Source organism: Euprymna scolopes, chromosome 27 (genome assembly GCF_053919585.1).
Source record: "Euprymna scolopes isolate OS-2025 chromosome 27, ASM5391958v1, whole genome shotgun sequence".
NCBI classification, from domain to species: domain Eukaryota; kingdom Metazoa; phylum Mollusca; class Cephalopoda; order Sepiida; family Sepiolidae; genus Euprymna; species Euprymna scolopes.
This window is the reverse complement of record NC_136508.1, coordinates 44,952,750-44,976,749: the sequence shown is the minus strand read 5'-3', so window position 1 is coordinate 44,976,749 and position 24,000 is coordinate 44,952,750. Positions and strand designations below refer to the sequence as shown.

At 33.2% G+C, this 24,000-nt stretch overlaps 1 protein-coding gene across 1 annotated transcript in view; it reads left to right on the top strand.

The window, feature by feature from the left end:
- The window catches only part of LOC145248842 (D(2) dopamine receptor A-like), a 345,736-nt gene that overhangs the window by 212,099 nt on the left and 109,637 nt on the right, over positions 1 to 24,000 (top strand). Inside the window, exon 2 of the mRNA XM_080110566.1 lies at positions 16,967 to 17,076. Coding sequence (XP_079966692.1) covers positions 16,967 to 17,076 — 110 coding nt within the window. The remainder of the gene's footprint in view (positions 1 to 16,966; positions 17,077 to 24,000) is intronic.

Genomic DNA, 24,000 nt, shown 5'->3' with positions numbered 1-24,000 from the left:
AAGATAAAGAAAGTGAAAAAATATGACATCTTTGCTGTTACGTCCATCCCCAAATCGGAAGTTACTAAGGTTTAAATTAATGCTGGTAAATCGAAAAGAGGGATTGACTTTCGAAAATATCCGCGAAAAAAGCGACCCCTGCCTGTGAAAAAGTCCCCAGTTGGGGGTAAAGGAATTAATCTTTTCAGCCAATTTTTCGATATTCGTCGTCCGAAAGATCGAGCTGCCAAACGATACCGATCTCTTGCAAATCTGTCGTGTCTGTCGAACGTTTAAGGCAAACATACATACATATACACATTTAAACGGACAGGTGAGATTTATATTATGGATTAGTATTTGTTTAAATAAAAATATACGCTTATATTATACAAATGACGATGAGATTATTATCAAATAAAATATCATACATAAAACTAAATATACACTAAATATACTTACATTTCTGAGATCTCTTTTATGTTCAATTAGTATTGGTTTAAATACAACAAATATCAATGTCACGTGGTGAAGTCGTACACACACGCAAACGCACACATGGCAGTTGGTAGCCAAAATCCGCTGAACGAGTGGGGTCGAGCTGTCAAAACTGATATCGCCGGTGGTGAAAGATAAAGTAGTTGACGCCTACAGCTGCCGAGATTTAAGAACCTGTAGAGAGCAGGTCACATATATAGTCCAGAAGAGAGGACAAAAGAGAAGCAAAGAGCCAGCAGGCAAAGCAACATTAGATGAACTCGGATATAGGAAGGTACGGTAATGGATTAAAACGAATGATAATAACAAGAAAACACGAAGTTAATATCAGCATCTAGTGGGAGCATACTAAATTTTTATGTCTTGTCTACGTTCTTCAAGCTATAATATCATTCTGTAGAAGGGGGGGAACCGTTAGCATTCAATTATATATATATATATATATATAATATTTATATATATATATATGTATATAAATATATATAACATATGCTTTACATTATTTAAATCGTTATAACACATAGTGAGCCTGCTCTAATTTTTTTTTTTTACATGGTAGTCACCACTTATCAAGGCCCGGAAGCCACTCGGGGATAAGGGTTATTGCGTGTACAGTAATCAATGGAATAATATCGTAGTAATCATTAGTAATGGAGATTTGATAAAGGGTCTTACTTAAGGGGCGGTTTATTAGGAATGTGTTTATGCTGGACTTGAAGACTTCCAATTTGTAGTCAGGTGTGAAACAGGCAAACGGAAGAGAGTTCAACAGCCGTGCCTTCTAATAGAATCTACGTTTTCATTTAGGCACAGATAAAGAGTGGGATAAATTATTGACAGTGGTTTCAGTTAGACGAGTGTTTTTTCGTGAAAGATTGGCGACAGATATCTCTAATGAAATTACAAAATCCTTCATGCAATCGAACCCAATTCGGTAGAAGAAGACGTCAGTCATTCCTCATTTTCCCCCAGCATTCAGTAATGAATATTCAACAGTTTTTGTTTGATCGCCATTCAATTATATTTTGTTATTGTCTCATCTGTATGTATTGTGATCATAAATCGATCTCACACATACCGACTATTAACCTCCGCCCTCGCCGATTTTTATTTCTATAGTTAATATCAAGGATAATTTCTGCGTAGACAATTTACGGAATGTTCATGAACAGAAGTGGGCCATCGCAGCTAAAATCAGAGCAGGTTAGTCTATGATATCAACGATTTTGCCCGTCACATCCAAGTGTGATTATTAGTGAAAGGCAATAAACAAAAAACTGTTGGATATTCTTGAATAATATTTGGTGGATATGGAAATCCACTGGAATTTAAGTACACCAAATATGTTTGCACCGTAGAAAGTATTGTCTATTTTATTAACAATTCCATCTATGACATTTGAAGCGTAGTTCATGATAAACTTGATTGGAAGTCGTTCAGCAAAAGATCGCGAAAGTACAATTTCGCCCACTGTTCGAACCGCTATTATTTCATTATGATATTTCCACTAATACCATTGGGAAATACATTCGACCGCGTCTTCTATTCATATCTAGGTAAAAAATAATAGACTATACTAACCACTAAGGCATAATCACATTGACACACCGGTTCTCGTTAGATCACTGAAGTTAAGCAACGTTGAGTCTAGTCAATACAAAATGGGTGAGTAATTTAGGAATTCCAGCCGCTGTATGTAGGAGGACGTCGACACCTCCCTGCAAGAGTTGCAAAAACCTAACGTCGCCATTTCCCCTAATACATGCAACTGAGGACCGCTTGTGAATTTTATACCGCCATGGAATATCTTCCTCTGGAGGAAGCCGGTTAAATCCGCATACGATTAGTGCCGTTCTCGTTTCCGTACTGGACACGAGAGCTTCAGAGTTAGCAGCAAGACCACAAGCAGAACCTCTTAAAAATGCAGACTTTTTTTTTTCATTTATATTGTAGGGATTCCCTCCTTTTGACTGGAAGAATGGGAAAGATAAACTTAACCCTAACTCTGACAGTCAGAAATAATGTTAACAGTATCTTCCGTCCTTAAGCAATTAGCAATAAACTGATCATTATCAAATACAGAAAGTGAAGCACGAGAGGGTCTACTTCTCAAAATGGTTTACCAGTAATGCCTACTTTGGTATTAGTCCTGGGCAAAGTATGCCGACTTTCTCTTAAACAGAATGTTCATAGGTAATATAACATTTACAAGAGGTTATGTATATCTCAATCATAGGAAGATGATATACAACACTGAGAATCCCTTAATTGTCACTCATCCTACACTGGTCAGGCTTTGCGTTGTTTAACTTCAGTGATCTTACGAAAGTCTGTGTTATGCTATATGCTACTTTCTTAGAACTGCAGAGAACTACACTTCAGCCATGGAGATTCAAGGTCATCTCCTACTTAAAATGACATAAACCTTGATTGTCATGGATGCATCTCGATTTATCATGAACAATACTTACACATGCGGTAATACTTTTTTGATAATGTATATTGTATTCGTTTCACTTGTTTTATCAGCATGTCTAAAAACGTCTGCTTGGCGCCGTACACTCCAAATTAGATTCTAAACCAATTCAGCAACACGTAACGATCTGATCTGGGGATAAAACAGATGCGTGCACTGTCTACACGCACGATTGTACTCAAAATAGGCGTAGGCAGTCACAATAAGTAATTAAATAATCACTTAGAATGATAGGCAACGTGTTACCAAGCATAACTTGAATTGTATTTCGATAAGGAAAATAGATTATGATTCGAACTACTTGGATTCTTCACAGTACTGTTCCTATAGTTATCCTGACAATCTTTCGATCAATGTATCCTCCGACCTTCTTAAAATGCGTTTCGAACCTGGGAATTTGTACGGAATTTCGAACGCGATACTTTATTTAAACAGCGGTGGTAGATCGCCTTCATCCTGTTATGATCGATTGTGAGACGTAATGAAATTCGTAATTGTATTCTTGGTGTCTCTCTTAATATGGATTGAAGTTTCAGTCTCAAAAAGACTGTATCTTGTGTTACGTTGTGGGGTAGCCAAGATAGGATGATATAAACGTATAGACATATTATGTACAGCAGTGTTTATGTTTTACAGGGGTGGATGTATTAGGAAAAGAATATAGATGTTTCATGCCTTTTCTTCATCTAGGAGTTCTTCTGTCCTCACTTCTGGGCTCTTTGATGAAACATGCAACGACCAACACCATAACCGATTGAGACACTTATTTTTTCTTTTACTGTGAAACCACAGAACACTTTATATTCTATAAATGTATTTAAGCTATCTCAGTGGTCTTCACAAGGAGTCTGCATTACGTGCCTACATGCATGTTCTTTCAGTCCCGCTTCCCGGCTTTGAAGCACGTTTGTTCACTTTTATAACAAAACTCAAACTCTTAAATCTAATCTTCTTGAACTCTTGATCTGTCAATTCCGTTATGTTACCATCAAAAGCACACGTCTCCTAGCGTGTGACTTCTGTCACGTACGCAACTGTTGAGGGTCGATCTAGTTATTGTTTTGTTTATATTTAACTTAACTAATTTCTGTAAACATTTTAGTTAGAACTTATTGTTACATTCCAGAACATCTGAACATCTTAATCAATAAATAACTCCTAATATAAACTATTTTAACAATATCACTGGATATATAGATAAATAGATAGATCGATAACTAATTTAACTTTTAACGGTTATCTTACACTTAGACCTGATTATTTTTAGCATTTTTTCCGTTGTTAAAAAATGGAATCGACATGGAAATTAAAGTAACAAAATCCCGGACAATGTCAGGTTTCCAAAAAATAGCAAGCAAGATGAAGCGTTGCAGTTTCTGACCCATGACGTAGAAGAAAACGTCAATGGAAAACAAAAGAGCAATAGATGCAATTGTAATAAAAACAAATGCCTTTGGGTCAGACACAGAGAGAAAATTAAGAACGTCACTCGCCACTTGCATCGGGCTGACGCTGAAACATCCCCTACGCCTTCTCCTACACAAGCACACGCGCCTGTTGTAAAAATTTCTTGGTACTGACGACAGAATTCTGTAATTCATTTGAATTCTGTTATTTATTTGATTTATTGGATAACTATACACTCAAACACACTGAAAAATACAGAGCTAATATTTACACACACATTATAAGAGACACGCTTGCTATTTAACACTGTTGCGCCGCGAGAATAGTAGCCCGAATGATTAAAATAACAGAAAATACCATGAATATAAGTTAGTATTAATATTACTATAATCGATTTCGAGTAAACTCAAATACTTTCCCGTTTACTCTGATAATACTATGATGGCTCGTAATACTGTTTGCCTTTGATGTGTTGTAAATTTTTTTTCTTCCCTGCAACTTCTCTCTCACAGAAGAGAGCCTGTCTCTGCTTTATCGTTATTTTCATAGCAAGTGCTCATCTGAGCTCCAATCTATGGTCCCCCCCTCGCCAAACTTTCTCGAGAAATGCTCATCTAGCTGAAAACTCTCTTCCATTTGCTTGCTTTCCGGCTGACTACAATATGGTCGTCTTCAAGTCTAACGTAAACAAGTTCTTCATGAGCCGTTCCGCTTAAGTAATTCAATTTACTAAAATTCCACTACTAGTAATCACTGCGTCATTGTCCCATTGACCACACTACACTTATTAACCCTTATCCTCGAGCGGCCTCTGGGCCTTGATAAGTAGTGACCTTTTTTTTTAAAAAAAAGAAGAAACATACTACTAATAAAGCAATGACAATAGAACTGGGATCTTGGGGAGGCTTAGTGCCACTCAAATTCCAGTATAAACCAATGGCCACTGCCAGCGAGAAATCAATGGTAAGCGGGTGTTGCGATGATGCAAATTTATTTGCAAATGCTATCGAAGGAGGAGGAGAGATCTGGACGTCTGGGGAGACTTGTTGTCACTCAGCTTCCAGGGAACACCACAGGTCTCCAATCAGATCGTTTGCTGACTCGTGTGAAAGCTCCAGGTGAGACAATAATAATAAAATAATAAAGTAATAAAAAATGTAATAATTATAATAAAATGATAGTTATGAAATATTGGGTCTGTTCGATACAAGAAAGGTAACAGTTTGAGAATACTAGACATTGTACATAGTTTCTCCTGACTGGAATGTACATGCGATGCGGATTTTATATTTATTTGATATTTTCGAGAAACTTCCTCTTTCTTTGGAAGCTCAATGGGCATCTAAGACGAAGACTATCCCAGGCATTACCGCATGTCATAAATGCATAAAAAATTGTAATAAATTAACAGCAACAAGCACTGTCACCAAATCGCGTATTAGAAATAATAGTGATAGTAATTTCGTTGCTGGCCAGCCATATTAGAATTATCAGACTTATTTATAAAGTCCCGTTAAAGGGAGGTAACTCTGAAAATCTGTTTCTAATAGGTAAACTAACATTACAGCAAACTGGGTGCTGTTATTTTTCAGACATACCTCACACTGCACACATTTATAATGATTTCTCGTTTCTTTACGTTAATAGCTTTCTTTTCTACTAACCTACAGGTAAGTCGTGATTGAATGCTAATACGTGTCTCCTGTGGATAATTAAACTTCTACAATAAATTAATTAGACTTCGTCGTGTTTGGAAGCACTAAAGCCATGTGAATCTCCGGTCTAAGTCATTTCAATTCGGAAATAAACTAAAAGTGGTGAATATTTTATGAGATTTTGCAATTACGAGTTTTCTTCAACCGAACATCTTTTTACTGAAATGTATTCGAAACCAGTTACGCATTCACATGGACGTATAAGAAATACACAATAATCATAATAAAACCATGGAGAATTCTGGCATAAATAATCGTTTACAATGATTTCTTTTTATTTCTTTAGAGACAAATCTATTTTACACTAGCAAGGGTGACTCGACGTTACCAGGGATGAAATGAGTACCAAATAATGTTCCACTTTTCCATACTTATATTGTCATCGAAATCGGCGAAATCCCCATTCATCAAGGTCATCTAGGTTTCAGCCTCTGTCCCATCGACGAGATGTTGCATCTCTCTGCCTGTTCTACAAATACTTTAATGGTGAATGTTCTGACGAACTGCAAACACTTGTACCTCCCCGACGTAACTACCCCCGACAAACCCGACAAGCTACTAAGTCTCATCCCTTTACAGTAGAGATCCCTAGGTGCAAGAAAGCCTTTTACTCCAATAGTTTCTTCCCCAGAACTGCGGGTCTTTGGAACTCCCTTCCGGGATTCTACTTTCCCAACTGCACTGATATGCAGAAGTTCAAGTGTAATGTTAAAGTTGGGGACTCGTAGCTATGTACCAGCAAGAAAGCACACATGCTTCTCGCAGTGACTTAATTCACAATACATTGTAGCCTATATTGGACTGTAGAGAACATACTCTCTCTTGATTTTATAAAATTATTTTCATATAATTGCTTGAATTAAAGTTTAAAATGCAAAATTCTAGTATCTTGTTCAATTTGTGCTCTAAACAGAAATATTCATTTCGAATGTTTCCCTGTCACATTAAGTAACCTACTGTTGATGTTATGTGCCGGGTCTTTCTGCTTGTGCGGTAAAAAAACTGGAAGAGTGAAACATTGATTATAATTCAATCCCAACAAACACTGGATCACCCTGCTTGTATTAAATATATTATCTGAGAATGTAGATCTCCGCCTTATCTGAGAAAGCGTTACACACACACACAAATGTATATGATTAATTCACACTCATAATATGTAATTTGTTATAACGATATTATGTAATAAATCTTACACGTGTTCTGTTAAATAGCGGAGGAGACACATGTACTTTGCTCACAAAATTGTTGGGTAAATTTTTATACGGAATGAAAACGCATTTGCAGATTAAAAAAGATAAAATGACAGGAAAATACGTAATGTCTGCAAAACATGAATAAAAAATATAGGAAAATGTCCTTAGTCGGCATATTAGATTATATATATATATATATATATATATATATATATATATATATATAAGTGAAAGTGTCTGTCTGTCTGTGTATCTGTGTGTGTACATTTCCCTACGCAATAACTCTGTCAATTTTTAGTCTACAGACTCGAAATTTGATATACAGGGTACTGAGATTTGGGAAAATCGATGTGATTGGTTTTCGGCCACAAATTTGGCGATTAAGGGGTCAAAGTTCAATGATTTGACCTTTGAGAACTCTACCAAACTCCTCCGACAATTTTCTATCTGAACCCTTGAAATTTTAGATATAGGTTCCTTGGGCATGGATCTAACTTTATAACTTGATTTGAGCCCAAAACAATAACTTTTAAGGGATTATAATAGGGGTCAAAGTTTTTAAAAACTGACCGCATTTTTTTTTTTTTTTTTGCTCAGCATACACCTCCAAACACCCAGGCAACGCCGGACACCCATGCTAGTATATATATATATATATATATATATATATATATATATATATATATATACATATATATATATACATATATATATATACATATATATATACATATATATATATACATATATATTTACATATATATATATACATATATATATACATATATATATACATATATATATACATATATACATATATATACATATATACATATATATATATATATATATATATATATATATATATATATATATATATATATATATATATAATATGCCGGTTTAGTTAAAATCTGACGTCATTTGTTATGCAGTAGTGTGCTATCCTTTTTTTCAGTAATCTTCTATAGCAAATGGACGCGAAAACGAGCCTATACTAAATGTCCCCTCTGCCCCAAAAGAGGAAGTAATGCCTGGGAAGATATTATCGTGACAGCAGAACGTGCATTGCATTACTTCTAAATAAAAATGAGAAAACAAAGTGTACACCGCTTGTAGGATGAGGTAAGCCTGGAGAAAAGATGTAATTAAAAATTAAGGTGCTAGTGATACGCGCTATTTTTTAAATTGTATTTCCAAGTTTAATTAAAGTTTTGTGATATGTTATGTGTTTTTATTCAATTGTAAGGTTGAAGTATAAAATAGGTACAAAACAGCGTCCCGTCCCCATATTAAGAATGGCTTTTTAAATAATGACGTTATTATTTACGTCCGGACCATTCTCTGCACTAGTACCCAAATTAACATATATTACACGGCTCCCAAAGAAAGAAGTCATTCCTGGAAGCATGGTATCATGGCAGCAAAACATATGCTGCGCTACATAGTCTATAAAGATGAAGGAAATGCTTGGGAGAAGTGCATCATATACTACATTAACCCCCCCTTAGAATCAGCATTAGAATCTATATGCTACAGTATTATAAAATTCTGTGAAGCGTCTAGACGTCCTCGCTTGCTTGCTTGAATCTTGCATATATATATATATATATATATATATATATATATATATATATATATATATATATATACTAGCAAAAGTAGCCGTCGTTGACTGGGTTCAAAAACAGCCTACAGAAAATGGACTCTGATTTATTAAAGTATGATAGGTTATGAAAAGGAAGGGTTGTAAAGAGATAGCTTCGAATTCGGAGGTATCAAAACCAAAGCAAAATATGATGAAAGTAAAAATAAAATAGTTTAACCCCATAATTTATTATACCATACCTGTTCACACTGAAACACTTATCACAATATTCTGTGGATCTATATTAAAAAAAACTTGTTAAACTTTGTGACATATTTCCATTCTATGGAGGCCAGGTGCGAATGAACACCACATAATTTTATTATACCATATTTCTTCAAACTGAAACATAATTATCAAAGTATACTTACGCAGATAGATATGAAAAGTCTTTATTAAAGTTTGTGGCTATTTCCATTTTATGGAGGTCAGGCGCGAACACAGACCCCACAATTTTATTATATCATACCTATTTAAGTTAAAACATACTTATCAAAGTATTTTTATGTACATCTATATCAAAAACACTTGTAAACGTTTTTATTTTATTTTTATTTCCATACTTTGTGGACCAGGCGCGAACGCAGACCCCACAATTTTAATGAACCACCGTTCTGCCGGATCAAACATACCCATTCCTGTGCCTCGATACATCTTCTATCATTATATGTAATTAGGTTTTTAGAATAGTCATACATATAGGAGCCTATGCCTGACCAGACACACACACACACTGATACACACACACATTCAGCTATATATATATATATATATATATATATATATATATATATATATGATGAAAATAATGGAAATAGTATTCCGACAACATAGAGAAAATAAAAAGGAACAAACCGTATTATGTGTTTATCAACGTTTCGTCTTTATTTCGAGACTTCCTCTGGATGAATGAGATTAAGAAACAAAAAATACCAGTACAAAATATTTGAAAATGTTTCACGTGCACAGTGTGACGCAGTTCTATTTCAGAGAAACGGAAAAAGACGTTGGAAATTCAAAAAGGAGGGGGAGGGCTGGCGCTGTTAAAGAGAAGGAATTTGAATTTCCAACGTCTTTTTCCGTTTCTTTGAAATAGAACTGCGTCACACTGTGCACGTGAAACATTTTCAAATATTTTGTACTGGTATTTTTTGTTTCTTAATCTCATTCATCCAGAGGAAGTCTCGAAATAAAGACGAACGTTGATGAACACATAATACGGTTTGTTCCTTTTTATTTTCTCTCTCTCTCTCTCTCTCTCTCTCTCTCTATATATATATATATATATATATATATATATATATATACATATACATATATATATATATATATATATATATATATATATATATATATAAGAGCAAATAGTTAATAAAATATGTTTAAAAAAACACTTCGAAATGAGTTAAAGACATATTTAATCTGAAAAGGAAACACTTAATAAGTGGATAGTCCTTAATCCGCGGAGTTTCGAAAAAAATACTTTCTTCTCAATCAGATGGTAGGAATTAGCAAAATGCGGGATCGGATTTTGCATGCAAAAGTATTTGATGCAAGTAAGTCAAAGATCTTACTTGATAACAAAAAGTGAAGCAGAGGGAATATGTTGAGTAAAAATATGATTTCACGTGAATGGATAGTCTGGTGAAGTATCCAATGACGGTAAAATCCAAAAAAGTAAATCCAAGAAAGTTAATTAAATTTCCATTCGCACAAGTAAAATCCAAGGAAATCACGTAATTGACAGATGGCCCAAAGTAATCCAAAGGCCGAAATCCGTGGAATAATTCACAAATATGTACAAGGAGAAGGGGGAAAATACAAATAATATTAATAAAAGAAAAATAAGATATGCGTTTAACACGGCTGCCGAGACAAAGTGTAATTAAGAAAAAAAAATGTTTATTTTATATATATGCAATGGTATTATTATTATTATTATTATTATTATTATTATTAAATGCAACGAAGACACTTTGCTTTATGATTCTTTTTCTTAAGTTTTCGATTTTTCGTATAATCTTTTTTGTATCAAAATCAAAAATATAAATAAAAGTTCCATGGTTGCTGCTGTCATGAGCGCTTTCGATTCGCTCAGGAATCATCATCAGGTGTTGAAGTAAAAGTCCTAAGGAGTGAAAATGAGAATTAAAAGTGAAAACTAAAATATACAGTAAACGGTTATAAGTTAAAATATATAGAGTCGATGAAAAGTTGATTAAAAAATATAGGTCGATTAAAAATTTGAGTATTAAAATCAGCAAGTTCATGGACACCATTAACAAAGTTCTTCCAATACGAACAACACAAAACATGTTAGAACGTTACTGCTTTCCTCGCATGCGATATCATTTATAGTGTGTTGAAGGGTTCGAATTCTTGAAACGTCATATATTAGAACCCTTCAATCCACTATAAATGACATCGCATTCGAGAAAAGCAGTAACGTTCTAAAATGTATTGTGTAGTTTTTCGTAGTTCGTATTGGTTCGTATTTGTTTTTCCTCGTTTATCCTCATTTTCACAGTTAGGTTTTTCCCTCCAAATTTACAATACTTTCTCTTTGTTTAGTCCGCACGTCTTCTTTCAGTAGCTCAGTCGAATGCTTCTGTGATTCATAAAGTCAATCTCCTTTTTCGGACGACTCCCTTGTTCTCTCTCTCTCTTTTCTTATATCTTTAACCTATATATCAAAACCTACTTTTTCTTTTTACCAGATCAATTCCATTGTTTATTGTTTATGAAATTGAATTCTTTAATCTATTTTATTACTCAAATGCCTATGTAATATTTATTCATAAACATTCCTAGATCATAGCGTTGTAATTCCTCGTAGCATGTGGATAAAATCCTTATCTACAAAGTAAAAAAAAATGGTTTAAATATTCATTTTTTGTGTCTTTTCTTTACCATGTCTAATCTGTTTTTCTTGACTTTTTATTGTTTTTGTTTTTATGAAAGCTACCTTATATTTTTTGAAGCGAGACTAACCTATTTTTCTCAAGCGAAATAAACATATTTTTCTCAAGCGAAATAAACACATTTTTCTTAAACAAGACAATCATATTTTCTTATGCGAAACTAACCTATATTTGTATAGATATATTTTTCTTTACTTAGACTAACTAATTTTTCTTAAGAGACTAATATAATTTTAAGCGCGACAAACATATTTTTCTTTAGCGAGACTAATATATTTTATGCGCGATAAATATATTTTTCTTAATCGAGACTAATATATATTTAAGCGCGACTAAAATATTTTTACTAAGTGAAATTAATATATTTTAAAGTTCAACTAACATATTGTGGTAATTTTTACTTACCGGAACTCGATGTGGAGGGGTGAAGCAATGGAATTCTGTGTGGCAGTCTTTCAAGCAAAATATTTGAAAGTGCTTAGTCGACTGCTTTTATAATAGTGTTTGTTTTTTTGTTTTTTGTTTTTTTTGTGTGTCCACTCACGTGGATCGGACTTAACATTTGCATAGAATCGAGTAGTGGATATAAAAACACCCCTTATCGGCGATATTGGATGGTTGGTCTTTTTGTTTTAGTCCAGAAGCCAGTTTCATAGTTACTGTTACAAAGACGATCTGTCGTTGTAACAACGAGGCAATTCGTTGCAACTCCTGTTGACCAAGAAAAGGCGTGCAGGGTTCACCACGTAAGGTAAGAGTTTCATTGTTTTTTTCCTTCTACGTCGAGTTCTGGTTTAACCCGTTGAGTTGCAGAAACGCCTCCCCCTCCCCCTTTTAGTCGGTTAAAAACCGGCAATATTTTTTCTTAAGCGAAACTAATACATTTTAAGCGCAACTAATATATGTTTTAAAGCGAGACTAATATATTTTTTCTAAAGCGAAACTAACATATTTTCTTAAGAGACCCTATTTTTTTCTTAAGCAAAACTAATGTATTTTTGAAAGAGCGATAAAGATATTTTTCTCCCAAGCGGGACTAAATTATTGTTTTTCTTAAACGAGACTTACTTACTTTGTGAAGCGATGCTAACTTTTTAAGTTAAGCGAGACTAACATAGTTTTAACAAGTTCTATTTTAAAATTGTAATTGAGCCCCAGACTACATATTACATCTCTTTAGCAGAATATTTTTACTGTCTCATATATATATATATATATATACATATATATATATATATATATATATATACTAGCATGAACCGTATATATATGTGTATATATGTATACATACATATATATATATATATATATATATATATATATATATATATATATATATATATATATATATACTAGGACGAACCGTATATATATACATACATATATATGTATCTATATACTAGTATGAACCGTATATATGTATACATACATATATATATATATATATACATATATATATATATATATATATACTAGCATTCCCCGTTAACCGGCGTTGCCCGGTGGAAGCTTACCACCACCTATTCGCAAAAAATTAAACTACGGTTGTTGTTGGTAGCCACTGCTGTCCCTAAACAATTGCGGACACTGACGGCCGTCGCCGAAATGAAATAATCTGGCTCGCACTGGCGGTTAGTGCTGGTTTGGGGAGATAACATGCAGGTACTGCTTGAGTCTAAGAGAAGCAATTAAGAGAATGCGTAAATCACTATGAATTAATAATTTTCATTTAATAATAATTAATTTTGAGTGATCGAAATCAGTGGTAGCAGTTCTAGTCGTTTTAGTTTGTTGTTCAGTGCTTCCCTCTTCTTTTCAAATTTCCCACCACTACTATTAAATTCCCGTTTTATGACGTCTTTTTGGACGTGTGAAATAAAACAATTACGACTTTTTTTTTTACTTCACTTTGTTCAGTATTGTCATGTTTAGAACGGCGTTTTGAATAGAAACCACAAACTCCCCAAGAACGACTTTCGCAATAGATACCACCAATCTCCCCATGTTAAGAACGGCGTTCGGAATAGACACCCGCAATATCCTAATGCGAAGAACGGCTGTCGGAGTAGACAACCGCCTTTTCGGTTATTTTGGGGGGTAAGTAATTCCCCCAAATTTAACTGTAATAATCCTTATCAGTATACCCACAAATGTCAGAAATATGTGTGGCAGTTTCGGTAGGAGAGAAGCAGATTTGTTTATCGTGAGTGCGTACAAAATTAGCAGACAGTGATCTCTAAAAATTCTTGTCTCAGCAATATTAGAATGCGATTTTCTTAATCAGCATAGTCGAAAACGTATGTGTCGTCATCGTAAAGAAAATTGTGCAAGTTGACCTAATGTAAAACTTACGCCCTTCCACGAAAAAGTTAAAACCAAAACAAAGGAAAACGTTGGTTTTACTAAATATGTACGACCAAAATTATTCCCGATCAATGTACGTCTGACTGCTCTTGCTGTTTGTCATATTCAAACAACGTGGAAAGTTGCTTGAATAAGCAGGAACCGAATCGACCATTTTAGTCGTTCCGGAGTTTAATCGTACATAAGGTGTTTACTAAAAATAAGTAATAAAACAGATTTACTCAAGTTTCATTTGAGATTATTTTTGCAAATATCTTTTTAGCTCCAAACCTAAATATATCTGTAAAATTAAACTATTCAAAAAATGTATCTTTTAAGCCAGAAAGTAAACAAAATAAATAGAAATACAACCATTTATATATATTGAAATTCTTAAAGACAAACATTTGTTTCCAATCTAGTGTGCCACTTCTGAGAGAACAGGATTTTCCTCACATCTAAAACGGACCTTGTGTCTAACGCAGTCCTCTATCAGTAAATAACTATTCTTTTTATTATTATTGATGTTTGGCAATATTTAACTATTAAAATTTTACTAAATCAAGTTTCATTTTGGAACAACCTCCAAAACAAACACTCGAGCATAATAAACTTGAAAAAAATACACACACACACACACATACACACTTATACAGGCAAACACTTGTTATAAAAACATTTAGTATGTAAAAAGGTAATCAAATAGTTTTCTTTTTACTTAAGGAAACTTTTTTTGTGTTGACTCGTATGTTTAAAAAATTCCCCTAATAAAAAATAAAAACAAAAAACTTGTTTATTTTGAATGAAGATATTTGACAGATTCTACTTTGTACAACGATTTTCTAGTGTTACGCTGTTATTGTGTTACAAAATGCAAATTCTAAAAAAAAAAGTTACTTGTAAAATTTCATTTGCAAAAAAGATCTCTCGGTTGCAACTGTAACTAAATTCGTTTTGTTTTTATTTAATAATAATGAAATAATCTTGCATGTTTATTTATTTATTTATTTATTTAATAGTTTTCACAAAGATTAAAACATGAAAAAAATGGCACACTGAGTTGAAATAGAAAGTCTCAGTGTTTTAGAATTTTCCGATAATAATCGCGACTGTGACTAAAGTGTTATTTTTTTTATTTTAATAAGAACATCTTTTAAGCTGACGGACTCGGCAGATCGCTCGTGTAAGAGGAAGTATTTAATAAATCGGGAGTTTTATTAAGTAAATATCTGTTTAGATATGGACTTAAAGGGATATTTACCAAAAAATAACCTCTCGAAACTTCAGAAAATATTCATTTATTGTTTTGCGTTATGATATTTTACGCTGAGGGAGCCAGTCAATCGCATGTGTAGAAGTTGCTAGAATCAGCAGCGGCCATAATTGATCGCATATAATTTTTAGTCGTACATATTTAGTAAAACCCGAAAAACATGTTTTTGTTTTTTTTTCAGGTCAGGTTTAGAGTTTATTTTGGAGGGAATATTGCGTGTCAGAACTTTGTACGTGTTTACATTACCAAACCATTTCTGCGTTTACATTTTCTTGAGTCTTTCGGGCGTTCAAGCAAAGATGGGAAAGACGTTATGTATATAAAGGTATTTACTTTTGCAAGTTCGTTCCAATAATAGGGGTTATTAGCAAGTAAGTGTTTGTTTAAGAGTGGTTACAATGTTTTTTAGATCTAGTGCCTCATGCGAAGAGCCACATCATTTTTGTAACCTTTTAGAAGTGTTCGTTTATCTAGGAATTAGTTTTATTCTGGGATATAAGAATGTCCGGTCTCAGCCAATTAAAAAAAAATGAAACATTGCTAAGGAGACGTTATTATTTAGTATTCAGTAATCGGAAAGAATATGTTATGTCTATGTTTGTCTTAGCCAGTTACGGAGGGTGTAATCATACTGTAGTTGAAAAATGTAGATTAGGACCCGGTGACAACTGGTAGTAGTGGTAGGACTAAATATCTAGAGAGAAAAGTAGGGACTCCTTTGTCTTAAGATGTTGTGATTGTGATGTTAATGCTCGTTGGATGAAATATAGCATTCTAATATCACCACTGTCTGTAATGGTGGTTGAAATTATATATAATAGTGGATAATGTATTAACTTTGTATGTGGCATTTGGTGTTGCAAACCTAAGATACTTTGGTACAGAGGGGAGTTTCTGCAGTCAAATTATTATATAAAAGATATATATTTGAAGTTATTTTTTTAACATTGACCTGAACACTGGGATACTTCAATTAAGACAAATATGAACGGGTAAAATCACAGGGGAATTAAAGGCCAATAAAATGAGGTATGGGTTGTTTAAGCAATTACATTCAATTTGGCTTTAATTTGCGGTTTTGGAAAAAATTACAAGTACAGACTTTCTTTTTGACGCCACTATGTATATATATATATATATATATATATATATATATATATATATATATATATATATATATATATATATATATATATATATATATATATATACGGTAAGCTGTTCTTTTCAAGTTAGCATGTGCTTTTTATAAAAAGGAAGAGATGACAAAAACGGCAAAATAAGTATTATCAAAACTTAAATTCGTCATTCATTCTCCGCGCATATGGATTCCGTGTTTTTTTATTGTATATATATATTCAAAAAGTTTCGTCGAATTTTATTTTGTTTGTTTTGTTTTCTTATGTGATTTTATTTTCTTTATTGTTTTAAGTTTTTATTGTGTTCTTTAGTGATGGGTGCACCTGCTCGCTACATTAATGTTTATCTTCTCTCTTCTTCTTCCTTACAGGTTGTAGAAAAATGGACACTTAGTGACCAATTGTGTGATGCCTGGGTGGCGGCAGATGTCATGTCGTGCACAGCATCCATTCTAAATCTAACCGCCATTAGCGTCGACAGGTAAGAGACGTACGGTTTTTTTGTTTTGTTTTTTTGCTTTCTTTTATCAATCTTGTTGATTTTTTTTTGATTTTTTTTTCAGATAAAATCAACCGGAAGGTCTATTTATGTTATAAAAATAAACGGTTTTGTAGACTTCCGACGAGAAACATGAAGTTTTTTTAGTCAAATACTTGTTTCGAACTATATACATATATATATATATATATATATATATATATATATATATATATATATATATATATAATGCAATGCAATAAGTCTACTGGTATGGAAATCCATTTTATATGATGTTTTGACGATTCTTTTGTTGTCATGAAACAATAATAAAATAAACCTCATTTTTTATTTACATTTTTAAAATATTCTTTTCGTTTTTTAAATATTCTTTTCGTTTGTTAAATATTCTTTTCGTCTTTTAAATATTCTTTTCGTCTTTTAAATATTCTTTTCGTTTTTTAAATATTCTTTTCGTTTTTTAAAATATTCTTTTCCATTTTTAAAATATTCTTTTCGTTTTCATTTTTTTATTTTAACACTAAGTGTAATCACGAAACGATAAAAACTAAAGAAAATATTTGTTTTTACATTTCTATAAATGAAACCTTTTTGAAATATATTACATATACCAACATAAGTGTTAAAACTGTGCGTTTCTGTATGGTTGTATATTACGTTTCATGTATGATTGCTTTAGTTCCGTATTTGTATAAACTCTATCCATTATCGTCATCTTTGTTTTGAGAGCGCAGTTGTTAGGTGTTTCCCAATTTACTATACTGTTTAATTTATTTTTAAATCATATTTATTATAGCTACTGAAATATTTTGCAGTTTATGTGAAAGAAATATATATGAACTGAAAAGAAACCAGTTAGTTTGAAAATGTGTGATAAAAATCGAATTTGGAATAGAATTGACGTCAACACTACTGCAAAAATTATATCCTAATTTAAAAAAATGGAAGGAAAAAGGTTATCTTTTGTATGTTTAAATAAGTTTTGTTTATCGTATATATATATATATATATATATATATATATATATATATATATATATTAGTAAAATCGTATTAGAAGTAATTTAATATTATGCTCTTTATAATCTAGTTGGACTAAGTCGTTCAGCCGTAAGTAAATAAATATAACGACAGAAAGTGGGAATTGATTTAAACACGCCTTGAACGTATTAGTTCAGTATCTGGGTAGATGCCAGATACCTCTAGATTGCAACTGTCTATTGCTTACACTCAGTATACCGCCATCTGTCTCAGAGTGGAAGATTTTGTTTGTTGTCATAAACACACTTTTTTCAAGCACTATAATTTTCTAAGTAGGTCTCTGAAATTTAAATATTCTCAGTGGCCGTTTAACTATTGAAATTCATTGTTTTTAATTTGAAGAAAATCCCTTTAAACCTTTCAACTATCCTTTAAACAAACAAAAATTAACAATATTTTTAATCATGTACATCATAATTCAAGTCATAAATGTTTAAGTAAATTTTGAAAATACATTTTAGTAAGTAGAATGACTATCGTGTATTGCTAGGATTTAATAGTACTACTTAGAGTGACAGGTGCTTGACAAATTGGAACACACGTATATTATGTCTAACGTACCACTTCAAAAAATATTGACAAAATATGATATTTGCAGAATTCTTTAAATGTTTTTGTAAACAAAATAGTTGTTCTCCTCATGCCCAAAATAAAAGTAAGGGATGATGGGGTTAAAAAGGTTAGAAATTACTTATAAAAAATATTTCAGAAAAGGGGTTTCTATTCAATTAACAAATTAAGTCATTACAAAAACAAGACATATGATTCCTGCTTATTTTCTATACATGTGATAATTAGGCACGTCATTCGAGCAACCTGTGATTCTTATGTCAACAAGAAGAAGCAATCGATTTTAATTTAGACGGATTGTCATGCTGTTATTTTTTAGATTAGGGTGGAATAGTAAAATAGTCAAACATAAAACGAAAAAAACGCTATCTTTAGTTTAGTAAAGATTTACAAAAACATTTACGATTTTAAAAAAGTAAACAAATGTTTTTTTTTTTTTTATTTAATATTTTTCCTTCCAACCATAGAATTTAACTTTCGATTCATGCTCTTTTAAATATACATTTAAGATTATCCTAGCTTGTATAAGATTATCATAGCTTATACATAAAAAACGTTTGCTGCCTGTGTGGAAGCAATATACGAGGTGAACTATTGAAATCAAATTGGCTTAGTTGAAATACCGTAACACAGCGTACATGAGCGCATATGGGATTATCAGTAGAAGACGAAGTATAGGCGGCAAGTGATTGTATTTGCAGCAAGAGCGGCGTTTTGGCACGTATGCAAATTGGCCAGTGTGCCCGAGCTTACGTCTGAAGAATACAGAAGAAAAGAACACCACGTGTTCGGACAAACAACAAAGTCGACGCCGAAGGAGATGCACCTGTAAAATAAAGACGAGAATGGGCCGGTTGTGGCTAGCGTGAGATCGAAAGAAAGAGAAACGAACCAGGTTAGATGGCCATATGACAGCGAGAGTCTTTTTAGTGCTACCAATATGGGAGAGTAACGGTAATATATGAATTTATTAAAAAAGAAAAAACTGCCGACCCGGATTTCTTTCTTTTCAGGTTTATTTTTTATGAATTACTAAAATAAGCTTGACGGCCACGCTACAATCTGTGATGGAATAAAATTATGAATTCTACACTACTTTAACAATTATGTTCCATTTAAAAAAAACTATGGTAGGGAAAAAAGAGTGAGAAGAAATTTGTGCGTAGGTTTTTGTTTTTTTTCGTCTCATTTACCAAAATCATGTAACAATCTTTTACCTACAAAAGTGAATGAACCATTCCATTTGCAATCAATTATTAAATAAAACATTTTGTAGTAAGAGTGGCGTGTTAAATGTAATGCCTCCTATTTTTATTCCACCCGAATACATCAGACTGAATTGCAAATTATATTATGAAAATTGAACTGAGGCATTAATGCTCAAGTTTCATCTCTGTGTTGCAGATATTGACGGTGGGGCGCACTAAGAAAGCAACTCCTGTCATGGACGTCCGTCAAAAGCATAGACGTGTCATTGAATTCGTGACAAAAGTGCATTAAGAATACGGGTGCCTATGCAGAAATTAAATTCTGAAGCACAAAAGGTTGTTCGTTTTTTATGGTACTACGTCCGTCTTCGTAATTCTTTGAGTTAAAAAATATAGGAACGACCCGCGAATGACAAAGCGCGCTGCAGAGGCGCATGTAAAGCAAAAGTTTCAGTAGTTTAAATAGTCAAATAATATAGATGATCATTCTTTATCTCAAAAATACAGAAACTCAACAATGTTTTTATTTCACTATGTAAAAACTGGTAAAAATTATTTGACTTGTCATTATAGTTCGAAGCATTGTCGGGAGAACCAGAGCAATATCAACAGCATACATTTCGTTTTGCATGCCTTTCAAGTTTAACATCTTCGAAACCTAGCTCCGATAATAACCCACACGATTTTCTGAGCCAGAAATGCTGCAGAACGGGAAATAGATGGATTTTTTTCGTGTCTGCATCGTCTGCTTTCATTTGTCTTCTTTTAGTCGTAAATGTTTTTGCTAACCTATATATCTATAAAAGTGAACGTGTCTGTGTGTCTGTGTACATTTCCCTACGCAATAACTCTGTCGTCAATTTTTAGTCTACAGACTTGAAATTTGATATACAAGGTACTGAGAGTTGGGAAAATCGATGTGATCGGTTTACGGACAAGAATTTGGCTTATAAAGGGTCAAAGTTCAACGATTTGATCTTTGAGAACTCTACCAAACTCCTCCGACAATTTTCGGTCTAAACACTTGAAATTTTAGATATAGGTTCCTTGGACATGGATCTAACTTAATAACTTTATTTGAGCCCAAAACAATAAATGATAAGCGGGTCATAATAGGGGTCAAAGTTTTAAAAAATGACCGTTTTTGTTTTTGTTTTTGTTTTGTTTTGTTTTGTTTGTTTGGTTTTTTTTTTGCTCAGCATATACCTCCCAACACTGGGGCAACGTCGGGCACCCATGCTAGCGTTTACTAAACTAAAGGCAACATTTTTTTCTTTTCGTTTGACTATTGAACTATTTCACCCTAAGTCTAGAAAATAACAGCATGACAATCCGTCTAAATTAAAATCGATTGCTTCTTCTTGTTGTTGACATAAGAATCACAGGTTAATTGAATAGAAATCCCTTCTCCAAAATTTTTTTTTATAAGTAATTTCTAACCTTTTTAACCTGACAAAACGCATCGAGCATAGTGATGGTTATGTAGAAAAATAAATTCCGGAGAACAAATGGTAATTTAATGTAAAGGTATGATTTTTTTTAGTAAAAGCGGATAAATAGAAGGTTTTAGGGATATTTGTTTTCATATTAGAGTTTAAAGGTGGGTTAAACCAGATATTATTATTTCTCCTCAATGTTTTTTCGTGGGCTAGAGTTATTATGCTTAGAAGGGTAATTAGTGTAATTGTAATTATTGAGGACAGACGGCGAGTCAATGAGTTTTTCTGGTGTTAAGTAATATCCTGAGTACTTTAGAGCATTACTGAAAAGGCTGGATTTTGTTCGAAAGTTTTTTTTATTAGGACAAAATGGGCTCCGGAAGTCTATGCACATTCCGAGTTCATCACTTGCAAAAATGCATTGAACATGGTGGCGACTATGTAGAAAAATGAATTCTGCAGCAAAAATTTTACTTGAATGTATTAATTAGAAAACTTTTTTCGTATTATTCGGATTCTTGTGACTATTGTTATCATCCTAGGTGTCATTTTCACAACGATTTGTAACATACGATTTTCTTCAGTACTCAAACAACTGCGCCACAGAGCCTTGCTTAAGGACCCGTGGCGCAGGGCTTTGAATACTTAGAAAAAATCAGTTGTAAAGTAAGCGTCTAATAGTTAAAAGTTAAATCCTCAGCGTGGGCGATTGATTGCAATATTACTTAGGACCTCTATCCAGTCACTTTTGGTGGAACGAGAGTATGCTACTCATGTTAGTCAAAGAATCCCGATAGATATTCCGTGCATATTTCCTAGATCGACAGAAAGATTGCCGAGTTCAATAATATATACCTGAAGAAGGTCGGATGTTAAATCGACCGAAATGTTGTGAACCTAACCTAAGATGAGAAAAGTAGTCGAAAGAATCCAAATAATACGAATAATCAATCCTCATCTCAAAAATTCACAAACGTAACGAAGCTTATATATTTTACGAACCCAGTTGCACATAACTACTAAAACAGAACATCATATCATATTATTTTTCTGTAAGCTTAACTCAAGGATCACATGCTGTATGTCGTGCATTTTTATATAACAAGTACGCTTTTTATGGTTATATTTGGAATAATGAATTTTTCAATACGAACCAGATAAACCCTAAGGATGAATTTGATTATAACGGATCATGCAATGTGTCATATAGGATTTGATTGCTCTACAGGTGAAATGAGTGCAACACCTGATAATCGATCTGGAGACAGATTTTCTTTGGGAGTTTTCTAAATTGACATAAACAGCAGGTGCGAGAAACATATAAAATAATAGTAAAAAAAAAACGAGAAAGATATAAAATAATAGTAAAAAAAACGACTAAAAGAAGATAGACAAATGAAAGAAGACGATGCAGACACGAAAAAAATCCATTTATTTATGTCCCGCTCTGCAGAATGTTTGGCTCATAGAAAAGTGTGTGTGTGTGTGTGTGTATGTTATAATTGGAGTATCTTGTCGAACTCGGGAATTTTTTTTGTCAAACTTGTGAATCTGCGCGGAATTTGGAACGAAGGTAGTATGCTATTGTTCCGTCAGAAACGACTCCATTCGCAAGTGAATTCTTCGTATCGCCCGCATTGAACACTTGGTGTTGACCCGTGGCATAATAAATAAAATAATAGGTAAAATTTCCTTGTAAGCGATACTCTTCTGGAGTTTCAAGGTTTAATTAGAAGTGCGAGAGATACGAAGAATACAGTTTTGCGCTGCTTAAGATTTCTATCCGGCCACGGCTGGCAAAACGATATCATTCTAAGTCGTGGATTACTTAAAAAGTTCTGTTCGAAATTTATTGCAGATTCCAGAGTTCGACAAAAAGATTGTCGAGTTTAACAGAAAGATTCACGAGTTTTACATAAAGATGTCCGAGTTTGACATAAAGATGTCCGAGTTTGATAGAAAGATGTCCGAGTTTAACAGAAAGATTTCCGAATTTGACAGAAAGATTGTCGCGTTTGACAAAAATATTGTCGAGTTCGACGAGATACACCTGAAGAAGGTTGGAGGTTACAACGGTCTAAACCGTGTGTGAATAGCATTTACGATAGGGACATTAGTTCAAACACTTCAATAATACCACATTTTTGCGTCGCAAATGATTACTCTGTTGCTAAGAACATGTATGACAAAATGAGTTTCCAGCGACACCGATCCGTAGACGAGTCAACTGAGTTTCGTGCCAGGGAAGAATCCAAGATGAATAATTTTAAATAAATAAATATTAATTTAAAAACAAACATGCAAGTGAATTAATGCGCCTCCACATAATAACCTGGAAATTTTTCATGGCTCGGCGCGGTACATACTAGCTTCCTAAATGGTCACCCATCTGATACTGGTTAGGCTCATCATTGCTTAACTTAACGTGATCAGGCGGGAACCGGTGTGTCGACGTGATTGTGCCGTATATCGATCAAAGTACTCCATATAATAATAATAAACATTTCTTTACCTAGTTTTCTGTATAGATAATTGTATCTATTGTTGGATATTCTCCAGTGATTGTCAAGGATATTTTATTTGCATTTTCCGCTTGGTTACCGTGTGTTTGTCGCCAACTTCGCTGTTTCTTTGTAGAGATTGGATTGA